This window comes from Oncorhynchus masou, chromosome 13, assembly GCF_036934945.1.
Source record: "Oncorhynchus masou masou isolate Uvic2021 chromosome 13, UVic_Omas_1.1, whole genome shotgun sequence".
Lineage (NCBI taxonomy): Eukaryota > Metazoa > Chordata > Actinopteri > Salmoniformes > Salmonidae > Oncorhynchus > Oncorhynchus masou.
The window spans coordinates 39,274,494-39,291,584 of record NC_088224.1 but is presented as its reverse complement, the minus strand read 5'-3'; the positions used below and the strand labels follow the sequence as shown (position 1 = coordinate 39,291,584).

The 17,091-nt window shown below is 42.0% G+C and overlaps 1 protein-coding gene across 1 annotated transcript; it reads left to right on the top strand.

Annotated features, from left to right (window-relative positions):
* The first annotated feature begins 196 nt into the window (after positions 1-196).
* Positions 197-11,389, top strand: LOC135552291 (acyl-protein thioesterase 2-like). The gene is made up of 10 exons (XM_064983829.1): positions 197-272; positions 2,509-2,601; positions 4,962-4,993; positions 5,625-5,690; positions 5,870-5,917; positions 6,734-6,804; positions 8,434-8,507; positions 8,717-8,818; positions 9,067-9,243; positions 9,378-11,389. The coding sequence occupies exons 1-10, from the start codon at positions 198-200 to the stop codon at positions 9,426-9,428; spliced, it is 789 nt and encodes a 262-aa protein (XP_064839901.1). The 5' UTR covers position 197; the 3' UTR covers positions 9,429-11,389.
* Positions 11,390-17,091: the final 5,702 nt, after the last annotated feature.

The following is a 17,091-nucleotide window of genomic DNA, read 5'->3' as shown; positions in this document are numbered from 1 at the left end:
ATTTTATTTTTTTATTGTGAGAATAGAATCGTATTGAAATGTAGATTGGAGTGATAAAAGGCTACAGTATTGTTATTTGTATTGAAAAGATGCTTTTTGGATTTGGTAGTGCAATTTGCACAAAGCAAATATTTTATATCAATGGATCAATTGATGGCGGGGTGTACAGCGCAAGCAGGAGAAAGGGTGTGGACATGATGACGTCACTACAAATAATCCCGCCCTTCTACACCAGTAGCGGAAGTTCCGTTGAGATTCTGGGACAGCAAGTGGTGAGTGTATGAATTTGTATTAGCGGGCCGCGGTTTTACAATACTCCTTTACCCCATCCGAACCGAACCCATATGGGCCTTTTGGTTACCGCTTTGGTTGAAGTGCATGGGGAATGTGATGTATTCAAATACCTGGTCGAATTTAGCCCACATGTCAATCGAACCAAGCTCGAAAGATACCGGAGGGCATTGTACTACAGATTGCTGCTGTGTGATTAGCTTGCTGGTCATCTTTGAGGATGTGTAGCTAGTTAAACAGGATTAAGCTGACTGCTTGGATGTAGATGGCAACGTTTTGAAACAATCTAGCTAGCGGATTTGCACTGAACCTCTCCTGAATTTCCCCACCGGGTTGCACAACGCAACGGCTGTTAGCTAGCAGCGAGCAAAATTGCATCTCTCAGCCCCCATTGTTTCTTCATACCCACCCCCTTCCTTTAGCTAGCTACAGTAACTAATTAACAACATATCCGTACCCTCGATCGCTAGTTGTCCATGTATTGCCACATATGTCTACGTCAAATAATGTAACTAAACTAGCTAAAATATAAAAAATATAACTGACGTGTTGCAAGCTAATGCGTTAGCTAGCATGCGTAACTTGGCTTACTAATAAAATCAGGTGTGTAAAATCATTAATCCAAATTGTTTAATTTGGTAACTAAAACTATTTTATATTGGAAAATTCCAGTTATGTCCCTCCCCGATTTGTTACGTTTTTAAGAAACATTTTGCAACAGAATCAGCGGAATTAATACAACCCAGTGTTGCTGGTGCTAGCTGGCTATACTGACTGCCGCATATTACTCGATGCTTGCCTGGTGGCTAGAATTTACGCACCGGGTAAACCTTATAGGGTTTTTATTCCCAGTAACAATTGCGTTTGACTACTGAGAAAATGGAGCCATTATCTGCTGTGAATGCAAGTAAATAAAGGCGGCACACTGTTTTTACGCCATCCACTGAACCAGTCAAAGTTTGGTTTCTCAGTTTAATGCAAGTCAGATGCGAACTCGTGATGTTGTAGCGGTGCATGTACGGCATTGTTTGTCATTTAATAGAAGGCTTGCGGATAGAGCTGACGGTGAAATCGGTGCATTTCCTTCCGTCCATGCTTAGCTATTTAACTGCTGACAGAGTTGTACAGGACGAGCAGCGATTTTGCCTTTATATTTGAAGGGACTGAGGATTTTTGCCTTGCAAATACAATTACAGGCAGGCTAACGTTAAGTGACTGCATTATACAGGCATGCAGGAACAAAGCCTTCACTTTGTCATTGATACTAGTATCCAATTCAACAGCGAGGGTTAGTGCTATCTGGGATACTTGGGACGTCCCTAACCTTTACATAGCCCAAGCCCAACCCTTACTTTAACCATTTTAAATGTTAACTTCAATGGGGTCGGGATGTCCCAAGGATCCCGGGTTGCAAGGACAGAGTGCTGTAGGCTATCCTGCAGGGGGAAATCATATAGCTTGGTTGTTTTGGAGTGGGCCACAATTAACTAAACAAATATTAGCTATTCATCACCTCTTGAAGGTACAACCTTTTTTAAAGGTAGGCACTAAGCCTATTAAAGTGTACAAGTAGCTGACAGTGACAAGGAAATGAGGCAAAGCCATAATGAGCATGCGTGTCATTGCAGTGCAGAAAGTTATTGTGATGCGTGACCCACGGTCCTGTTCTTTCTCCCTATTGAGCCTGTCATTATCATTCCCCTGATTTGGCTCTTTCTCTGTCTCCCTTTGCTTTCACTAACTACAGGTCATTAGGTGGGTGGAATTGTAACTAACTCTGTGTTTAATCTCCCTGAAGGTTTAAACATTAACCTCACTTTTCCTTTTCATTTCTCCTCTCATTGTTTTTTTGTCTTTTGCTTGCCTCAATCTTTTTTCATATATCGCTCAACCTGACGCTATGAGGGTATTAAATGTTGACTTTGAAAACAATATGCTCTAGCTATCCGTTTTCAGTGTATTTGCAGTGGCGCTGATACTAGCTTATTTGCATTTTGGTTAATAACAGATTTGCAGTTATGAGTGCATTTATTTGATGAGTTTCGGTACTTTCTGAATGAGGAGATTACTCTCAGTACTCAGCCTGTCTCATTGGTTCATAGCAGCCATAAACTGTGGCATGTTCAGGTCTTTAGTCATCATGTCTGTCCCTGTGATGAATAGCAGCATTGATAACCAGCCACATCATTGATATGCCCTTCACCCTCCTCTCTCTAGCACTCCTTACAGTGTATGTGTGGCAACAACATGTCTGTGCCGCTGCTCGCCGAGGCTGTGACGGTGTCTGGGACAGAGAAGGAGACCGCTGCGGTGAGAGAGCACACCAACACTATAGTGTAACTTGGGGCATCCATCAGCAAATTTGGCCACTTCTTGCAAAGCTTGCCATACTGAAGCTAATTTGTTGTTCAGAGGTTCTGTGAACTAGGGCAGGAACAATACCAGTATCACAATAGTCCTATAAAAACCTGCTGTATATAAAATATTGTCCGCTTTGAATTGGAAAATAAATGTGACTCTGGGTGACATCGTAAGGATGTTTGTTTCTAACATTAGGGCATTTTCTTTAAGTTAGATCCGCTTTGTTTTATTTACTTGCCACGATACTAACTAATATTTTTCACTCAACTTTTTACCTATGTTCAACGAAAGGCTGGTAATGGCTCACATCAACACCATTATCCCAGAAACCCTAGACACACTCCAATTTTCATACCGCCCAAACAGATCCACAGATTATGTAATCTCTATTGCACTGCCCTTTCCCACCTGGACAAAAGGAACACTTATGTGAGAATGCTATTCATTGACCACAGCTCAGCGTTCAACAGCATAGTACCCTCCAAAGCTCATCACTAAGCTAAGGTACCTGGGATTAAACACCTCCCTCTGCAACTGGATCCTGGACTTCCTGACGGGCCGCCCCCAGGTGGCGAGGGTAGGTAGCAACACATCTGCCACGCTGATCCTCAACACTGGAGCTCCCCAAGGGTGCTTGCTCAGTCCCCTCCTGTACTCCCTGTTTACCTACGACTTCATGGCCAGGCACGACTCCAACACCATTAAGTTTGCAGATGACACAACCGTGGTAGGCCTGATCAATGACGAGACAGCCTATAGGGAGGAGGTCAGAGACCTCGCCGGGTGGTGCCAGAATAACAACCTATCCCTCAACGTAACCAAGACTAAGGAGATGATTGTGGTCTACAGGAAAAAGAACACCGAGCACACCCCCATGCTCATCGGCGGGGCTGTAGTGGAGCAGGTTGAGAGCTTCAAGTTCCTTGGTGTCCACATCAACAACAACACTAGAATGGTCCAAACACACCAAGACAGTCGTGAAGAGGGCACACGACAAAGCCTATTCCCCCTCAGGAAACTGAAAAGATTTGGAATTGGTCCTGAGATCCTCAAAAGGTTCTACAGCTGCAACATCGAGAGCATCCTGACTGTTTGCATCACAGCCTGGTACGGCCATTGCTCAGCCTCCGACAACAAGGCACTTCAGAGCATAGCGCGTACGGCCCAGTACATCACTGGGGCTAAGCTGCCTGCCACCCAGGACCTCGACACCAGGCGGTGTCAGAGGAAGGCCCTAAATATTGTCGAAGACCCCAGCCACCCCAGTCATAGAATGTTCTCTCAACTACTGCATGGCATGTGGTACCAGAGTGCCAAGTCTAGGACAAAAAGGTGTCAACAGTTTTTACCCCCAAGCCGTAAGACTCCTGAACAAGTAACCAAATGGTTACCCAGACTATTTACATTGTGTGCCTCCCCCTCTTCTGCTGCTGCTACTCTCTGTTTATCATATATGCATAGTCACTTTAACTATACATTCATGTACATACTACCTCAATTGGCCCGACCAACCAGTGCTCCCGCACATTTGCTAACTGGGCCATCTGTATTGTGTCCCACCACCCGCCAACCCCTTTTTTTTTACGCTACTGCTACTCTCTGTTCATCATATATGCATAGTCACTTTAACCATATGTACATACTACCTCAATAAGCCTGACTAACCGGTGTCTGTATATAGCCTTGCTACTGTTATTTTCAAATGTCTTTTTACTGTTTTATTTCTTTACTTACCTACACACACACACCTTTTCTTTCCCGCACCATTGGTTAGAGCCTGTAAGCATTTCACTGTAAGGTATTAGGCGCACGTGACAAACTTTGATTTGATGACGTGACATTTTTGTTGATTTCACATTGAATTCACGTTAGTTGACAACTCCAACAAATGTAAATTAAAAAACGTTGAACCGTGCTATGTTAAAATGTTGTCGCTGAAAGGGATAACAAACCGATTACACCAAAGTTGTGGGTCTGCAAGCACTTGTTAGGTCAAAACCAACTCCATTAATTTGAAGGTGTGTATTCAATGTTTACGTAGTGTACCAAATTCAGATGTTCTCTTATGATGCCTCTGATAAATGCTATTCTTTAGAGTTGACAAGCAGTTATATAAACTGAGTCGTCTTGGCAACTGCAGGAATGTTCCCTTTTTTTTTTTTTTTTTGCTGTTGGGCATGATTCACTAGAACCTGGCGTTCATATGCAAACGCAGTGCAGTAGCCAGTAAACTGGCATGCTCTTTGATGTTCATAATGCACCATTACCCAATGTAAAACTGTCAATCTCCCTCCCTATCTCTACCACAGGTGATCTTCCTTCATGGTTTGGGTGACTCGGGGTGAGTTTCCTGTCTTTAAGCCTGTCTCAGGCTTCCCAGCATTTCACACTTTTTTTTTTTTCTTGAGGCAATTCGGAGTTCGTTAGCTGAAGTCGAAGCTGCTTCGTCGGTGATTTGACAACAGTACTACTCCTATTAGGTTTGGGAACCACGGATGGGATTCTTCAATGAACTGTTTGTCATTCAACAAAAAACTGTTAGTTTTCATGCAAATGTTTTCACTAGAGAAATACTGCTCCAAACATTTTAGTTAGATGTAAAATGGCGTGACTAAGACCTCACCGGCAAAAGCGTCAAAATGAATTGCAGATTTCCTGATTTATTTTTTGACTAATTCAGACTTTTGAGGAAGTGTATATCAACACTTCTATGGTCATTGATGTATACTGCCTATGTTGCTACAGCGTCTCAAGGGGGACAAACAGTAAAATTTCATTTAAAAAAGAATTGCCTTTCAAGCGAAGGTCTTTTAAAGGAGTATGCGATGCCCAGACGTTCGCATCGCCTAGCCAAGTTCTGCTCGGAACAAGCCCAACCTAGTATGCTGCACCTTTATTCTCTGTATAAATCTAATAGCCTAATATGTACGGAGTACCACTTTCTCTCTCTAAATTGCTCTTCCTCTTTTCAGACATGGCTGGGCAGACACCATGACTGCTATCCGACTGCCACATGTAAAGTATATATGCCCCCATGCGTAAGTCTTTGTATTATTTTTCATATTTTCTGGCATGTTTATTCCTCTTCTTGAGTGCCTCAGTTTCTGGAGTGTTGCAGTCAGTGTCAAGTCTTGTCTTTGGTCGTCTCTTATCTTTCTACACTTAGTCCTCTAACCTGGTATGGCATGTGTCCATTGATACATTTGTTTCTCCACAGGCCCAGAATCCCTGTCACTCTTAATATGAAGATGACCATGCCTTCATGGTGAGTCATGTTTGCACTGATCTAAAACATTTGCCATTGGCCAATGGCTTGACTGTAAACGAGATTTCCTTTTGGTAAGAGATTTTGTGAACATGAAATTCCTTCAAAGACACGCACACTACCAGGATACCAGGGGCACATAAGATGTACAGTGAGCGCCAAACGTATTGGGACAGTGACATTTATGTTGTTGTTTTGACTCTGTACTCCAGCACTTTAGATTTGAAATTATACTATGACTATGAGATTAAAGCTGACAGTGCACTTTAATTTGAGGGTATTTTCATCCATATCGGGTTAAACGTTTCAAAATTACAGCACTTTTTGTACATAGTCCCCCCATTTTAGGGAACCAAAGGTTTTGGGATAAATTCACTTATGTGTATTAAAGTAGTCAAGTTTTGTATTTGGTCCCATATTCCTAGCACGCAATGATTACATGAAGATTGTGACTCTACGAACTTGTTGGATGCATTTGCTGTTTGTTTTGGTGGTTTCAGATTATTTTGTGCCCAATAGAAATAAATGGTAAATCATGTGTCATTTTGGAGTAACTTTTATTGTAAATAAGATTAAAACAAGTTTCTAAACACTTCTACATTAATGTGGATGCTACCATGATTACGGATGGTCCTGAATAAGTTGTGAATAATGATGAGTATGATATTAATGCGTGTAACTTTCACTCATTTCAAATCCAAAGTGCTCGTGTACAAAGCCAAAACGACAACAAATGTCACTGTTCCAATACATTTGGAGCTCACTGTTTGAGATGAGTATTACATCGTCTGAACATGGATCTTTGTGTTTCTGTAGGTTTGACCTGATGGGTCTCAGCCCAGATTCTCCAGAGGACGAGGCTGGTATCAAGAGGGCAGCGGAGAACAGTAAGTCATTCAGTGTGGCACAAGTATTATGCATGTTATAACAACTGTGTTCAGACCCATTGAATTTTTCCACGTTTCGTTACAGCCTTTATTTTAAAATGGATTAACTCATTTTCCCCTCTTCATTCTACTTACAATACCCCATACTGACACAACAAAAACAGATATTTAGAAATATTTGCCAATGTATAATAAAAAATAAATAAAAAAAACTTTAAAGCATTTGAGTCTTTATGGGTATGATGCTACAAGCTTGGCGCACCACTATTAGGGGAATGTCTCCCATTCTTCTCTGCAGTTTCTCTCAAGCTCTGTTAGGTTGGATGTGGTGTGTTACTGCACAGCTATTTTCAGGTCTTTCCAGTGATGTTGAATCGGGTTCAAGTCTGGGCCCTGGCAGGGCCAATCAAGCACATTCAGAGACTTAAGCCACTCCTGCATTGTCTTGGCTGTGTGCTTAGGGTCGTTGTCCTGTTTTGAAGGTGTATCTTCACCCCAGTCTGAGGTCCTGAGTGCTCTGGAACAGGTTTTCATCAAGGATCTCTCTGTACTTTACTCTGTTTATCTGTGCCTCGATACTGACCAGTCTCCCTGCCGCTGAAAAACATCCCCACAGAACGATGCTGCCACCACCATGCTTCACCGTAGGGATGGTATTGGCCAGGTGATGAGCAGTGCCTGGTTTCCTCCAGGTGTGACGCTTGGCATTCAGGCCAAAGAGTTCAATCTAGGTTTCAACAGAGCAGAGAATCTTGTTTCTCATGGTCTGAGAATCCTTTAGGTGTCTTTTGTCAAACTCCAAGTGGGCTGTCATGTGCCATTTACTGAGAAGTTGCTTCTGTCTGGACACTACCATAAAGGCCTGATTGGTGGAGTGCTGCAGAGATGGTTGTCCTTCTAGAGCTCTGTCAGTGACCATTGGGTACTTGGTCACCTCCCTGACCAAGGCCCTTCTCCCTTGATTGCTCAGTTTGGCCGGGCGGCCAGCTGTAGGAAGATTCTTGGTGCTTTCAAACTTCTTCCATTTAAGAATGATGGAGGCCACAGTGTTCTTGGGGACCTGCAATGCTGCAGCCATCTTTTGGCACCCTTCCCTAGATCTGCACATCGACACAATCCTGTCTCGGAGCTCTACGGACTATTACTTTGACCCTATGGCCTGGTTTATGCTCTGACATGCGCTGTCAACTGTGGGACCTTATATAGACAGGTGTGTGTGCCTTTCCAAACCATGTACAATCAATTGAGTTTAGAGCAAGTGGACTTCAATCAAGTTCAAGAAACATCTCATTGATGATCAAAGTCTCATAGGGTCTGAAAACTTATGTAAATAAGGTTTTTTTTTTAATATATTTTTTTAAAGTAAACATTGTAAATAAATAAATAAATATTTTCGCTTTGTCATTATGTGGTATTGTGTGTAGATTGAGAGTTAATTTAATCAATTTTAGAATAAGGCTGTTAGGTAACAATGTGGGAAAGGGTCTGAATACTTTTCGAATGCACTGTAGATGCACGTAGATATCATGCCAAGATCTATTAACATAACCATGATAGCTAAAACTGTGCCCATCATAACTAGACATTGGGTATATGTTCAGCCTCTGATTTCACCCTCCTTCTCCACAGTCAAAGCCATAATCGACCATGAGGTAAAGAATGGGATACCCGCCAATCGTGTGATGCTTGGAGGGTTCTCTCAGGTGAGGTGACTCAATGTCAATCGCTCTGAAGGTGTTGTGCAAAAAAAAAAAAAAAAAAAAAAAAAAAACGATTTTACCATTACCTGATTGTCAGTGATTTTTCAACATTTGCTGTTGAAACTGTGTAAACTATATGAACCATGAGCATCTCCATAAGTCTAAACACATTCTACCTTTTTACTTTCCCTCTATTTTTCACTTTCTCCCAGGGTGGGGCTCTGTCCTTGTATACCGCCCTCACCTGTCAGCAGCAATTGGCAGGTGTGGTTGCCCTCAGTTGCTGGCTGCCGCTTCACAAGAGTTTCCCACAGGTACATTTACACAGCTTACTTGTTTCTCTGCAATTTCTGGTACTCAGTCCCCTGAACATTCCCCAGAGCTGTTTCTTTTATGACTGGGCTGGATTCCAAACTGGGAAACGTTCTTCTCTTCATTGCTCTTAATGATTTTGCTGTATTGATATGAATAACCTGAATAGGTTATTTGACATTAGGATCTGGTCTTGGTCTTCACTTTTTGCTTTTAATAATTGAATGTAATGGTCTGTTGTGTCCATTAGGTGGCGAGCACCAGTGGGAATAGGGACATGCCCATACTGCAGTGTCATGGGGAGATGGACCCCATGATCCCAGTGCAGTTTGGGGCCATGACAGCCGAGAAGCTCAAGGTCATCGTCAACCCTCAGAAAATCACCTTCCGGACCTACCCGGGACTCATGCACAGCTCCTGTCCTCAGGTAAAACGTTTTTGATTGTAACATGCATGAGTATCCATGTTGTTCTATGTGTGCTCATGGTTTTCTATGAGTATCAGCGTGGAAGTATTCACGATGTTCGGTTTCTTATATGCTTCTTTATTTTGATCTTACAGGAGATGGCAGCAGTGAAGGAATTCATTGAGAAGCAGTTGCCCCGAATCTGACCTCACCTCAACCCCACTGTGACTCTTAGACGCTGACCTCTCACCTCTGACCTGCCATTCTCTCACAGGAAACAGCCATGAGCACCTCCCCCTCCACACACTCAAACACAGTAACACGTACTTTCACATAACATCATAATACATGCCTCATTCCATAAAAATCCAACGCACATCATACTGGACACATCATTTTATAAACGCACAGTTTTGAACACACTGAAGTGGGCAAACAAGTCTTCGCTTTGAGGGAGAATCACTGATAAACACATTACATACCCCTGGGATTCTTTTATCTTACCCAACCCACCATTATCCCTTCTTTCTTTCTCTGAACCTCCACTCCTGTTTCCCTCCATTGCTGTGTGAGTGAAGCAGTAAGTGGGCAGGGGGCTCCTCCTGTTCTTAGATGCCACCCAGTGTCAGAGCCTGACCCAGGCTGAGGAGATGGCAGGTTCAGCAGCCTGTGGTTCTGGATCTCAGGCCCTGAAGTCTGGTGCCGTCTGGAGTGACTCTGGTGCCATGCTGCTGTGTATGCTGTGCCCAACGGGTTCCCGGCCACTGGTGGTGTTGTGGTCATGCCACAGCTACCCATGGGTCCCCGTACTTGTGCTGATTCAATTATCTGACGTTATAAAAACCCAATTGAAATAAAGGAAACCAATGGATCATTACTTTTGCCACAATGTTCTATTCTTTTCCACAATTTAGGGTTATTGATGATGTGTACATTTATGTGATTTATTTTGTTTGCCATAAATGGGCCATGATAAAACTAAATGTATAAAATCAAACATTTCCATTGCCTGAATCCAAAATAATTGTGGCGAGATTGAATTAAATGTATTGACTGAAATATTGAAATGATTAATTTCATACACCTTAAAGGGCTTAGGGCTTAAAATCATAATTGTTTTTGCAACAAGTATTTGTCTATTGGACAAAAGAGATGGTCAGCAAAGATAAAATAGATAATGTGTTGCTCCAGATGGTACCAGAACCAGACCAGAACATAAAATGTAGTTCACACAACTTGACTCATTTGACTGCAGCTCTTCCTAGCCGTTCCCTCTTAGCATCTGGCATTTGACCAGTGAGCCATGTTCTATTCAATCCATGTCCAGCACAAATAAGTTTCCGCTCTCTCACAGACCAAGGTCATTTTTACTGTCAAAGCAAAACTATTCACTCATTTGACAACTTACCTTCACCCACTAATACAGTGTGAAAGGTCAGAGTTAACTTTAACCAGGTCTTGTTATTTGACTCTTAAAATTGGTATGCGGTGGGAAGGCTGAGGGGAAAAAAAGCTGTTCCTTTATTAATTAAAAGGTGATTAAAAAAACAAAAAAAGCATTAGTCTTGAACAACTTGCAGAGCTTGGGCGTAGGACTTTAACTCTGAGTCATTGTGCTAAAATCAGGTGTTCTGTATTTTTCCTTTTGTCAATGTTTTCTCCTTGATGACCTATTCTGTATTACTGAAACCTAATTTAAAATGGTAGACATTGGAGAATATAACAACTGTATTAATTGTTCCGCTATTTAATGAATGTCTCTTACTCCCTATTTGTCTTATTACATCTTTCACCCATGTCATATTCCTTGACCCAGCACATTTACTTTTCACTTGTATTAGTGGATGACATTTTGTATGCTTTTCTCTCCATCCCTTTTTGTTGTTGCCTTCTAGTCCCATCCTGTCACCTAATTCCCTGTGGGACAAGGTTGAATAAAGTGTCTCATGTCTGTTCTCTTGAGTTGTACTTCGTCATTGTTAGAATTTTTTACAGTTGTGGCTCATTTAGATTTTTCATTTGGTCTCAATGTGTATTGTCACTTTGTCATCTCATCATTGTGTCTGTTAATCTGATTGGCTAAAATATTTTGAGTGACTGCTGGTCCCTCAGGTTATTTTACTTTCTAAGACACCTGTATGTGGAATAAATGATGCAAATAACAGTGCATTTGAACAGTTTTTGTTTTTGTCGAACATGATCACAGTATTAATGTGTCTTGTCTGTGAACTGTACGCCATATTGTTCAAGAAAATACAGACAGACAAAGGGTGCAATTCTTTGTTGTGGACATCTGAAGACCATAGAGAATGATAGAGGCCTCTAGTGGCCGTTTTAGAATGGGCAGAGCCATTGAGGTCTTCCATTATGCTTCTGCCCCTCTTAAAGTCATTAAAGTAGTCACTTGGGTGGGGATTCCTATGAGTTGTAGCCTCAATGGCGCTGCCCATGCTGTCACAGATGTTACATTAGGACAGATATAAAGATGAGTCCTCTATCTCTATGGTGCAGACACTGAAATATGTATGAATTCGGGTGGTTTAACCTCTACAGGATTGGTGCCTCCCCCCTGCGGGACGGTTGAGCTAACACAAGCTAATGTGATTAGCCTGAGGTTGTAAGTAAACAAGAACATTTCCCAGGACAAAGACATATCTGATATGGGCAGAAAGCTTAAATTCTGCACCCTTCCAATTTATAGTAGCTATTAGTGAAAGAATACCATGCTATTGTTTGAGGAGAGTGCACAGTTATGAACTTGAAGATGTATCAATACACCAATAAGGCACATTTGGGCAGACTTGATACAACATTTTGAACAGAAATGCAAATGTTCATTGGGTCAGTCTAAAACTTTGCACCTACACTGCTGCCATTACATTTACATTTACATTTAAGTCATTTAGCAGACGCTCTTATCCAGAGCGACTTACAAATTGGTGAATTCACCTTCTGACATCTAGTGGAACAGCCACTTTACAATAGTGCATCTAAATCATTAAGGGGGGGGGGGGGGGGGTGAGAAGGATTACTTATCCTATCCTAGGTATTCCTTGAAGAGGAATCTAGAGACGAAATCGAACCTAACCTGGAATAATACATTGTGACCTTTCTCTTGCATTTCAAAGATAATATTTTTGTTGTTGTATTATCTTGTATTAACTTTTTTTTCTATTATCTTTTACCAGATCTAATGTGTTCTATTCTCCTACATTAATTCCACATTTCCACAAACTTCAAAGTGTTTCCTTTCAAATGGTATCAATAATATGCATATCCTTGTTTCAGGTCCTGAGCTACAGGCAGTTAGATTTGGGTATGTCAAATTAGTTGTGTTTGATAGTCTGTCACTGAAGTGTAGCATGATGCCATGCATGAATAGATCTAATACTGCAACGTCGTCATCAAGGTAAACATGATGTTTATTGAGACATTTTGCAAAATAACAGTTTCTCCTTCGCCTTCTCTCTAATGTAAACCTTTTTATGTGCCTTTGAGTTGTGTTTCAGAAGGTTTTTAAAAGGTAGAGCTGTCCTCAAGAGGAGTGAGGTGATTTCAGAAACTCTGGTAATGGCATCCGGCTGCAGCACTGCATTGTCGACAATTGTTTTATAATTCAACACATTTCACAAGCCTATTTTGGTAAAAAAATGCACTTTTAGTTAATTAACCTGTGCAGCCGTCTTCATCGACCTTGCCAAGGCTTTCGACTCTGTCAATCACCATATTCTTATCGGCAGACTCAGCAGCCTCTGTTTTTCTGATGACTGCCGTGCCTGGTTCACCAACTACTTTGCAGACAGAGTTCAGTGTGTCAAATCGGAGGGCATGCTGTCCGGTCCTCTGGCAGTCTCTATGGGGTGCCACAGGGTTCAATTCTCGGGCCAACTCTTTTCTCTGTATATATCAATGATGTTGCTCTTGCTGCTGGCGATTCCCTGATCCACCTCTACGCAGACGACACCATTCTGTATACTTCCCGGCCCGTCCTTGGACACTGCTATCAAACCTCCAAACAAGCTTCAATGCCATACAACACTCCTTCCGTGACCTCCAACTGCTCTTAAACGCTAGTAAAACCAAATGCATGCTTTTCAACCGTTCGCTGCCTGCACCCGCACGTCCGACTAGCATCACCACCCTGGATGGTTCCGACCTAGAATATGTGGACATCTATAAGTACCTAGGTGTCTGGCTAGACTGTAAACTCTCCTTCCAGACTCATATCAAACATCTCCAATCTAAAATCAAATCTAGAGTCGGCTTTCTATTCCGCAACAAAGCCTCCTTCACTCACGCCGCCAAACTTACCCTAGTAAAACTGACTATCCTTCCGATCCTCGACTTCGGCGATGTCATCTACAAAATAGCTTCCAACACTCTACTCAGCAAACTGGATGCAGTTTATCACAGTGCCATCCGTTTTGTTACTAAAGCACCTTATACCACCCACCACTGCGACCTGTATGCTCTAGTCGGCTGGCCCTCGCTACATATTCGTCGCCAGACTCATTGGCTCCAGGTCATCTACAAGTCCATGCTAGGTAAAGCTCCGCCTTATCTCAGTTCACTGGTCACGATGGCAACACCCACCCGTAGCACGCGCTCCAGCAGGTGTATCTCACTGATCATCCCTAAAGCCAACACCCCATTTGGCCGCCTTTCGTTCCAGTTCTCTGCTGCCTGTGACTGGAACGAATTGCGAAAATCGCTGAAGTTGGAGACCTTTATCTCCCTCACCAACTTCAAACATCTGCTATCTGAGCAGCTAACCGATCGCTACAGCTGTACATAGTCTATTGGTAAATAGCCCACCCAATTTTACCTACCTCATCCCCATACTGTTTTTATTTATTTACTTTTCTGCTGTTTTGCACACCAATATCTCTACCTGTACATGACCATCTGATCATTTATCACTCCAGTGTTAATCTGCAAAAATGTAATTATTCGCCTACCTCTTCATGCCTTTTGCACACAATGTATATAGACTCTCTTTTTTTCTACTGTGTTATTGACTTGTTAATTGTTTACTCCATGTGTAACTCTGTGTTGTCTGTTCACACTGCTTTGCTTTATCTTGGCCAGGTCGCAGTTGCAAATGAGAACTTGTTCTCAACTAGCCACCTGGTTAAATAAAGGTGATTTTTTTTTACAAATAAAATAAAATAAAAACCAAATCTGTCAAAATAGCATGTGTAGGTTAGGAGATAGCCAACCACAGATGCATTCTTGTCACTGATGCAAATTGTATGTCTTTTTCCAGACATGGGGGTTCTTACATGGGGTTGCAAGTTCAAACCCCCGAGCTGACAAGGTACAAATCTGTCGTTCTGCCCCTGAACAGGCAGTTAACCCACTATTCCTAGGCCGTCATTGAAAATAAGAATTTGTTCTTAACTGACTTGCCTAGTAAAAAAGTCAGTAAAAAAATAATAATTACATCAAAAAATTATAAGACATTGTTATAAATTCACAGATAAGCTAATGCTGTGAGGGAATGACAACAGAAAACATGTATTAATGGTGTCATTATTAGACTATAGGCAAACAGTGATTTGACAAAAATTGTAAGTGCATTGCAGCTGTGCTTTTACATAGGACTTTCACCTTTGGTAGTTTGTCAAATTATGAATGGGAATTGTTTTTAATCTATTCCTGGGCTAAAAAGCAAAAGTATGGATATTCTCCATAGATTATCCTTTTTAGTCCAGTGGGTAAATCTGGGTCCAGGAAACTGGCAGAGAGTGCACTGATTCTTTTGACAAGACATGAACCTTTCGCAACGCTTCAAACTCAACTCTCACAGAACACTGTTCTGGGCGTGTCCCACTGGCAACTTCCTGTGCGAACTTTGAGTAACTTTCATTGCCATTCAGGACAAGGAACAGGTCATATGCAATTTGGGTAATGACTACTTTATTAGTGTCCCCTTTCAACTGCCTCTGACAACAATGGTTTAGGTCTGCTGAGGCCAATCTAATCCTCCGTGTCTGGGTTACTGTCATTTCTGATTATTGGCCCATCCTTGAAATGGCAATGCTTTTAAATTAAGACTGACTGAGTGAATCACAGAGCACAAAATAGTTCAAAATAGTCAAGTGGACCTGTTGGTAGTATTGATTACTGCACTGTAAAAGTCATCCCATATCAGAAAATAATAACAAATGTTTGTTGTAATTTTGGATGTATTTAAAAATATATATATATATGTTTAACCAGGCAAGTCAGTTAGGAACAAATTATTATTTACAATGACGGCCTACCCCAGTCAAACCCAGACGACGCTGGGCCAATTGTACGCCATCCTATGGGACTCCCAATCATGGCCGGATGTGATGCAGCCTGGATTCGCCTTTTGCAATGAGATGCAGTGTCTTAGACCACTGCGCCACTCGGGAGCCCTGTATAGACGAAGAAATGTTTTGAGGAAGAGATGCAGAAATAACCAAATTCGATACGTTCAAATCACACGCTTATAAATTAATTACAAGGCTTGTACACTTACAAAATACAGGATTAAAGAACAACAATTGTACTGAAACAAATATAGAATAGCACTTTATTTTTTAGCAAATTCAGTATGTATAAAAAAAGAGTTAATAATTCATAGAATTATCTTATTACGACAAATCTTGATAAGAATCCATCAAGGAACCAGTCCAAAAATATATAATAAATACATATTTAATTATAGATATAATAACTAAATAAAGGTACATTTTGCTCTCTCAAGATCTATTATTCAGTGCAAACTTAGCTCATCATAATAGTAAATACATAACACTGCAATAAATACATAACAACTCTTACAACACTGCAATTTAGCCATATAAATCAGGTTATTGCATATCATCATCTCAACATGATTTCTTATCACTAGGGCATAATATGATAGCTCAACGTTCAAAACAATAGTGCCCACAAATCTCATCACTAAGCTAAGTACCCTGGGACTAAACACCTCCCTCTGCAACTGGATCCTGGACATCCTGACAGGCCGCCCCCAGGTGATAAGGGTAGGCAACAACACATCTGTCACACTGGGGCCCCTCAGGGTTGCGTACTTAGTTCCCTCCTGTACTCCCTGTTCAACCACGACTGCGTGGCCAAACACGACTCCAACACCATCATTAAGTTTGCCGATGACACAACAGTGGTAGGCCTGATACCCGACAACAATGAGACAGCTTTTGGGAGGAGGTCAGAGAACTGGCAGTGTGGTGCCAGGACAACAACCTCTCCCTCAACGTAGCAAGACAAAGGAGCTGATCGTGGATCGTGGGCCCAAACAGGCCCCCATTAACATTGACAGGGCTGTAGCGGAGCAGGTAGAGAGTTTCAAGTTCCTTGGTGTTCTCATCACCAATGAACTATCATGGTCCAAACACACCAAGATAGTTCTGAAGAGGGCACGACAACACCTTTACCCACTCAGGAGGTCCCCAGATCCTCAAAACGTTATACAGCTGCACCATCGAGAGCATCCTGACCGTTTGCATCACCGCCTGCTATGGCAACTACTCGGCATCTGACCATAAGGCGTTACAGAGGGTAGTGCGTACGGCCTAGTACATCACTGGGGTCAAGCTTCCTGCCATCCAGGGCCTATATACTAGGCGGTGTCAGAGGAAGGCCCCAAAAAATTGGCAAAGACTCCAGTCACCCAAGTCATGAACTGTTCTCTCTGCCACCGCACGGCAAGCGATCCCAGAGTCCCAAGTTGAGGACCAAAAGGCTCCTTAACAGCTTCTACCCTCAAGCCATACGACTGCTGAACAATTAATCAAATGGCCGCACAGACTATTTACATTGACACCCGATCAATAATAGCAGAGTTGTTCAATTTTATGTACTCTTTACATTTCT

Coding starts and splice junctions, on each gene's coding strand:
- LOC135552291 (XM_064983829.1), top strand. CDS start 198: ATGACGTCACTACAAATAATCCCGCCCTTCTACACCAGTAGCGGAAGT. Junction 8,508..8,716: donor TGCTTGGAGGGTTCTCTCAG/GTGAGGTGACTC, acceptor ACTTTCTCCCAG/GGTGGGGCTCTGTCCTTGTA. Junction 9,244..9,377: donor TGCACAGCTCCTGTCCTCAG/GTAAAACGTTTT, acceptor TTGATCTTACAG/GAGATGGCAGCAGTGAAGGA.